We start from the raw sequence: 7,893 nt of genomic DNA, 5'->3' as shown, positions 1-7,893 counted from the left end.
AAGAAAAACAAATATTTATTTTTTGAGAAACAGTATTTCTCAATGTCAAACTAAGTGATGTTTATATCATTATAATCAACATAATTATTTTATCTTTTGGCTTCCAGATGGAATTTTAGAAAATACTTGCAAGAAAACAGTTCTGAAAGTGCTTCCTCTTAAGTTCTTTGGTACCATTTGGTCATTTTGATAGTTATCAATCCATTAAGTAGGTACTTTAACGCATATGTATCAACAAAAATGCAACAAGAAGTACAAATGTTTAGAAAACCACAATTGAAGAATATATTTTATTTTTGACCTCACGGAAAACAGAACTCTAAAATTTTACTTGTGTTTCTGTGACAAAGATGTCTGTACTGACTACAAGAACATCGCTAACTAGATTTAAAGAAATGTTACATAAAACATCCCTTTTTGATTATTAGAATAACTGTCCTATGTACTTTTTCTTAAGTAGAAGAGGCAAGTTTCAGCTTGAAAAAAGGATAATTTTGAATTTCATAAAGTCATACTCTTTTATGCCTTCTGATTCAGCGAGTGTCAGCATCTAGAATTTAATGTCAGTTGCAGAATGTTAAGGATTATTCTTTTATTTCAGCTAATTTTCTTCCTGCAGCATTTTCTCTATCTCCTTATCCCAGTTTTCATCTCGTTTCTCTGATTCTGTCACCACTTCGTATTCTTGAAGTTCCTGTTGTAGTTCCTTCTCCCAATCTGCAGAATCCTCTAAAAGAAACATATGAGAAAAAAAAAAAAAGATTCTGAATTTTTAATGCCAGTCTTAACAATGCAGTCCACCATAACTACCTGTGTAAGTCCTACCATGGAAATATTTACTGTGTCAGCCTTCAGCACTGTGTGCGCTCAGAAAAATTGAACAGATTTTTAACTAATATGATTAGAAAGATAAACTTATTAAATGTAGAAGCAAAGGTATCAGATGTTGTCAGTAAGTTTTGCATGTTATTTTTCTTTACCTAGGTCTCTGATTTTCCTTCTATTTAAATGGATAATTGATAATTAATATTTGGTCGCAAATTAATTTTTACCACTACCAATGATGATGATGGTAGCAAAAACAGCTAACATTTCTCGAGCACTCACTCAGCCAGGCCTAGGGCTAAGTGCTCTCTACATATCACTCTTTTCATCCTTAGAACAATACGTGGACCAAAGATACAGTTATACACATTTGACAGATGGGGAAATGGAGGCTTATAGGTTAAGTGACTTGCCCAAGGTCACACAGCTTGACAGTGACAGACATACGGATGGAACCACATCTGCAGGGCTCCACAGTCTGTGCTTAGTGGTCTCCCACGAGTGGCAAAAGACACCAGGACCTGAAGTCAGGCAGTCTCTCGCCAAAGCCTGGCCCCCCAGGTGGGTTCTACCTGAGCTCTCACACCGGTGAGATTTAGAGCTGCAACTTGCCACTTGGACGCTCAATATACGGGTGTATGCAAATACATATAGGATAAGGCATCTGCTATGTAGTGTTATAAAACAGCCAGAAAACAAACCAGCTATTTAAAAAGTAAAAGCTAAAATTCATTTTCATCTTGTAAAAATAAACCTTAAACTTAGTACCTATAGAGAAAAGAAAAACCAAATGTTTTCAATTTTTTATAGCAGTGACCATGTCGCGTAGCAAAACACCGATTTCATGAATACTAGGTGCTTACTGGGTGCTAAGCTCTACTTTAGGTGCTGTAGGGGATAAAAAGACAAGGTGTACCTGCCCTTGAGGAACTTACAATTTAGCTGGGGGGTCGAGACAACTAACATATGAAAGAATATTAAGTGGTCCGAATTATCACTAGGGCAGCGATTCAAAGAAAGAATAGCTTGCCCAGAACGGCCAGCCAATGCCACGGGAATCCTGACCAGGCTTCTTTCCAGTCTCCGTGGGCTCTCTGCTACTAGTCGTCACCAGCAAGGGAAGCAGGGCACAGTCTGCTCGAGCTACTGCCTGCTGCACGCGGGGCGCATGCCCGCCTTCCTTCCACGGTGGCCAGCAGCCATCGTATCAGAAAATAGATGGGGTACAAGGGGTCTGGGGGGAGCGAGCCCAGATTTTCACTTCCCCACTCGCTTCTCTTTCCCCCACCAGCCGCTTCCCCCAGCAGTTCTCTCCTGCAGAGTCCCTCTGCAGTGTGCAGTGTGCACGTGGGCAGGTGGTTCACCTCTGGGAGGTCAGCTTTCTCACCGGTGCTTTCTGCACAACAGTGGGAACAGCTGGCTTCCGCGATGGTGAGTCTCTGAAGGCTTCATGAATGATGATTAACCCAAGCCTTTGCTTGTTATCTACTAGAAAGCCAGTAATTTGTCCTGATGTGCCAAAGAACGCAGTCCCATCACTTGCACTTTTTTTCTAAATTACCTTAGTTTTTAAGCTAATTTGGTTTCTTAAAGCAGCCTACTCCTTCCCAGAAGCGATGTGCTAGTGGCACACAGCAGCTGGGAAAAGAGTCTTCTACCTACAGTATAAACCCCAGCAGGACGCAGCTTTGAAAGCAGAAGGCCGCAGGGCAGCATCTCCACGTGAAGGGGTGTGCCTGCTTTCTTGCCCGCTCCTGGCCATGTGTTCTCAGGGCTGAGACGCCTTGGAAGACTCACTTAACCTCTCTGGATCTGTTTCTCCTTTCTAAGCCTCTGTGCTTAGAAGGGCAGAGGGACAGGAGATGAGGTCATGTGTGCTAGAATCCACCTTCTAGTGGGGAACAGAGAAGCAGTTTTGATGCAAAAGTTACGACACAGTTTTGTGTATCTGCTCCAGAATAACAATTTTCTATGGTCAGCTTCGGCACTGGGGACAGGAACGGTGATGTCGTTGGCTCCGTACCTTCCAGCGCGACTGTCTCCTCCTCTTTTTTGTCCAGCACCAGCTGCTCCATTTCCTTCCTCAGGTCCTCCTGATCTAAGTTACAGGAATCGAAGGCGTCACTGACAAACTCAGAAACACCTGGGCTGGTAGAAATCTCCTCTTCATCCTGAAATGCAACAAATGAGCTCTGGAAATGGTTTTTGAAGCGACATATAGAGACTAGAGCTCGTGTTTATGGTCATCTCACAATTTAACGCAGCCTCATTTTCATTCCCTTCCTCTGCTAGTCAGATGGTCGCTGCTCTCCACCTCCTAACCTGCACACTGGCTCGGTAACCACATGAGCTACCACCTGAATCTCTACGCTCATTCCTGCTCTGGATCACTCCAATCGTTCTGTCCCATCCCTGACGAGCACATCTTGAACTACTGATGCCAGGGAATCGTCTCACGTCTCAGCTGTAGGTCCTTAACTCTTCAAGTACCGGACCCCTCTTCTTCAGAACAGATAAGACCCATATTCATAAGTAGTTTTGAAATGGTATCTGAGATAGTCAACACAGAGCTACTTCATTTCCAGACATCAGCTACTAGGTATAATGTAAAACTGTATTACCTCTTGAGTTTTAAGTTGAGATTTGATTACAACAGGTGGCGTTTTGGGCCGTACTGCCTCTAAGAAGTGAGAATAAAAGAGACAAGAATTGCTTGATTCAATTCCGAATACATATTATAACAACAACTAAATTATCCACAAGCATGATCATACTAAATAATTTACAGAAATTAGCTTTTAATGTTCTGCTTTCCGTTTTTCTGCAGTAAGAACTACCCAGATGAAACCATCTCAGCCTCTTTCTTTTGGGGATCTTTTTAATATGTATCATCATATTCAATACCCCTTATGTAAGATTTCCAGCAGGAAATAAATTTTGACTTCAGTGTTAGCAAAATGCACTGAAGAATAGTTCTGCTCTTTCTTTTAGGATAATGAGAATGAAGTTATTTATCAAGTTTTCCTTTTCTCACAAAGTAAAATGTAACGCTCAGGCACAGTGGCTCCTCTTCCTCACAGGCTGCGTCTTCTATCTTCTCAACCTAACCACAGACGGGCTTTACTGAATCCTGTCTTAAGCCCATCTTGATACACGGGCAGTATTGGGTAAAATGGCATTTTCCAATAAAAGTAATAAAGAAGGAATACTAAAGAATGAGAGACACCTGGGATTCATATTAACATCTACATGCAAAATGCCAAATGGTACTGTGTAGAGCAGATTCATTACATTCCTCTGACCCTAAATGCAGTGTCAGGTACCTTCCTAGTGGTCCGTACAACCTGTGCCTTAGGACACATTGTTTTGTGTAATCATGTAAAATTCCATGAACGGATAAGTCTCCAGTTATAACGGGTACCTATACACAGCAGGTGTTCATTAAACGTTAAAAATGTGACACAAAATACATATCTTGTTTCAATTTTTATTATAGGTATTAAATCACTGCCGATATTATAAACCACTTTCCCCCAAAACCAGGGGTAAAACTGTCAGAATAAGGAAGAGTCACATGTGTAAGTGACTCGTGTCTAGCTCCAGGCTGGATATCTTAGCTCTGTTCTGCAGACTGGAGTACTGGGGAAATGAGCAGGCTGAATGGAAGACTGAGAAATGAAGCAGAGCAGGGAACTGAGTCAGCGGAGAACAGAAGGTATAAAAAGGGCAAGGAAAGAGATGGGAAGACGACTGGTGATGGAGGGAGAAATAAAAAGGAAGAAATAAAAAACCCAAAGAACGAGAGAAAGACAGCAAAGTAAAAGAAAGCTGGGGGAAGACGGTGAGCAGGGTCAGAGAGAGGGCAACAAGGGAAGAATGAGCATTTCCTCTGGAAAGAAAAGAACTTTCCCTAAGATGACGATGACATTTCTGGTATACACATGATGACAAGCTCATGAGAATCTCTAAATGAAGAATATTTTAAAAGTAACTCTTTTGTTTTTTTCCCACAGAGTGACATCTTCTCTGAATATACCTGTCAGTGGCAACTCATCCTCTCTGCCGTGGCCCTTCTCCTCCTTCCCGGTAGCCTGCTGCTGGGCCGCCAGAGCCGTGAGCTGGGCTGACTGCTTAATCAGGGAGACGCGGTAAAAGTAGTTCCTCCAAAACACTTCTTCCTTCACACTTTCAAAGATAAACACCACATTTGAGAAGGCATGCATAGTGTGTGTGCAGCGTTTAGCTGTTGCAGTGGAGATGGGAACAGATGACTTTTAGGGACATTTTCAAATCTGAATGAGGCTCAAACGAAATTCTCATTGGCTTTTGAACTGAAAGCTGAATAACAGGATAAAGAGAATAGCTATCTTCTCCACAGCAGCAAAAGACAAGTTTATAGAACACTAATGAAACCTCAGTGTTTCTTGGTATTTTAATACCAACACTGCCCTCAGCAGAGGAAAACAGGGTACTGCTTTCAAAGCACCATGAGCAACCTGGGAGACGGAAGCAGAGCCGGGGCTCCACCGACTGTCTGCTGTTTACCGAAGGATTAAACGCTTTCAAGCAGTGAGAATAAAGTATTGTAGGTGTTGCTCTTCATGAGAGGAAATGTCTGGTAGCTTGCAAATAACTAGCAATCAGTAACAGTTAGCAATGAGGTGGAAGATGGTTGATAAAAAAAAGACTGAAGTGCAGTTCAACCTGAGAACTCTCAGTGGTTCTCAAACCTGGCTGCACATTAGAGTCACCTGGGGTGGGGCGTTGGCGCCCAAGAGGGGTAAGGTAAGTATCCATACGGGGGCGGCCTGGAATGGAGAGTGAGAGCCTGAGCAGAGAGAGGAGGGTGTCTGAGCTCGGGAGTGGGTGGTGGTGAAAAAGGATGATTGGTCACTCGCAAGGGGATTGATTGCTTAAGGAAAAGTATTAAGGATAGTGGAAACCAGGTTTCTCACCATCAGAAAAGGGAGTTACAATCATGGAAAGAGAAAACTCTAGAATGATCCCTGTTGTGAAGTATCACTGTGAACACATGGTTTTCATTTGAGAGAGATGCAAACAAGTCCATGTGTGTGTATATGAGCACACTAGCTCTGTCCACTGAGTGGGCCAAGGAAGAGTGACACCCCAATAGCCATGAGCATGCCTAATGCTTAGACTTTGCTTTCTAAACACCACTTTCCACTAAAAGGAACCAGAACTCCTTGGATAAATGGCCAATTCTAGGGTTACAGCAGGGGAAGAACACAGTGAGCCTGGAGGACTATCTCATGCCAGAAAGGAAGGGCTCAAAAAATGGTAGGGAGACTTCCCTGGTGGCGCAGTGGTTAAGAATCCGCCTGCCAATGCAGGAGACACGGGTTCAAGCCTTGGTCCGGGAAGACTCCACATGGTGCGGAGCAACTAAGCCTGCGAGCCACAACTACTGAGCCTGCGCTCTAGAGCCCAAAAGCCACAGCTACTAAGCCCATGTGCCACAGCTACTGAAGCCTGCGTACCTAGAGCCTGTGTTCTGCAACAAGACAAGCCACCGCAATGAGAAGCCCGCACACCGCAACGAAGAGTAGCCCCCGCTCGCTGCAACTGGAGAAAAGCCCACACGCAGCAACGAACACCCAACACAGCCAAAAATAAATAAATTAAAAAAAAAAAAAAAAAAAAAGAATCCGCCTGCCAATGCAACGGACGTGGGTTTGAGCCCTGGTCCTGGAAGATCCCACATGCCGCGGAGCAACTAAGCCCGCGAGCCACAACTACTGAGCCCACGTGCCACAACTAGTGAAGCCCGCACGCCTAGAGCCCGAGCTCCACAACGAGAAGCCACTGCCATGAGAAGCCCGTGCACTGCAACGAAGAGTAACCCCCGCTCGCCGCAACTAGAGAAAGCCCGTGTGCGGCAACGAATACCCAACACAGCCAACAATAAATAAATAAATAAATAATAAATTTAAAAAAAATGATGGGGATGAGTCAAAAGGACACAGAAGCCAGCCTGAACAGGCTTCCACTGGCAAATACGTGATGATGTGAGCATCAAAATAAATAACGATAGCAGTGGATTATAACCATTGCATAAAACAGGACCATGAGTCCACAGAGATATACATAAATACATGAATACATGGAAAATTTGAGGAGAAATGAGATATTCACAGAACTTCAAAGTACCTCCCCAGAAAATAGTTATTAATTTCATAGAGGAAAGGAGTAATTTTATAGTTAAGAAGGCTGGCAGACACCACTTTCATCAAGTGACCAAAGTGTGGACAGTAGTGGAACAAAATGGCAATACGTGCCACCTGACAGGATGCAACAGACTCAAGGAGACTGATGAGACACTAAAATTACTGTAAATGCAACATGTGAGTCTGAAGTGGATCCTTTTGCTAAAAAGGATATTATTGGGACAAATGGTAAAACCTGAATAGGGTCTGAGAATCAGACAGTAATAAGGCATTAAGTGACCATTTCCTGATTGGGATGGTTACATTCTGATTATGTAGGAACTCTTTGTTTGTAGGAAATACACACTAAAGCTTCAGGGGTGATGGGGTATCAGACCTCAAAGGATTCATTAAAAAAGTTCTTTATACTGTACTTGCCACCATTCCATAAGTTTGTGATTGTTTCAAAATAATAAAAAAAAAACACTGATGACTGTGCTCACCTCAGAGTAATTAAGTAAAAATCTCCAAGGTGGAAGACAAAACATGACTCAACAAAAAACACCCCCCTCCCAAAACAACAACAACAATACAAAACAAGGACAGCCAAGGAACGGCTTTGGTGACCTGCGGAGGATGTGTGGATTTTTTTTTTGTGCCTCATTTTATGTTCTAAAAATGCTTTGCTAGTAGAGAGGACAAAAGGGTAGGAGAATGCCTCTCTACCCCCTGGTTTAATAGAAGGGATGCAGGTTCTTAGAATGGAAGGGAAAGTCGAGAAAGTCGAGAAAGAAAGCATGACAGAAAAAGACTTTGAAGGAGTAGAAGAAAACCAGTGAGAACAGAAAAAAAATACTGAGACTCAGGTTTGTGAATGAGGACAGGGCTGGCCTTAGACAGGACA

The 7,893-nt window shown here is 42.9% G+C and overlaps 1 protein-coding gene across 2 annotated transcripts in view; it reads right to left on the bottom strand.

Annotated features, from left to right (window-relative positions):
- Positions 1-276: 276 nt before the first annotated feature.
- The window catches only part of SYAP1 (synapse associated protein 1), a 31,466-nt gene continuing 23,849 nt past the window's right edge, over positions 277-7,893 (bottom strand). For both annotated transcript variants that reach the window (XM_004269650.3, XM_033427900.2), the window contains 4 exons: positions 4,862-5,010; positions 3,447-3,505; positions 2,849-2,996; positions 277-729 (listed from right to left, as the gene is read on the bottom strand). In XM_004269650.3, the coding sequence (XP_004269698.1) occupies positions 602-729; positions 2,849-2,996; positions 3,447-3,505; positions 4,862-5,010 (484 nt within the window). In that variant the 3' untranslated portion in view covers positions 277-601. The remainder of the gene's footprint in view (positions 730-2,848; positions 2,997-3,446; positions 3,506-4,861; positions 5,011-7,893) is intronic.

The sequence above is a fragment of the Orcinus orca genome, chromosome X (genome assembly GCF_937001465.1).
Source record: "Orcinus orca chromosome X, mOrcOrc1.1, whole genome shotgun sequence".
Classification (NCBI taxonomy): Eukaryota; Metazoa; Chordata; class Mammalia; order Artiodactyla; family Delphinidae; genus Orcinus; species Orcinus orca.
Note: the sequence above shows the minus strand (reverse complement) of the source record. Positions and strands in the feature narration are given on the sequence as shown.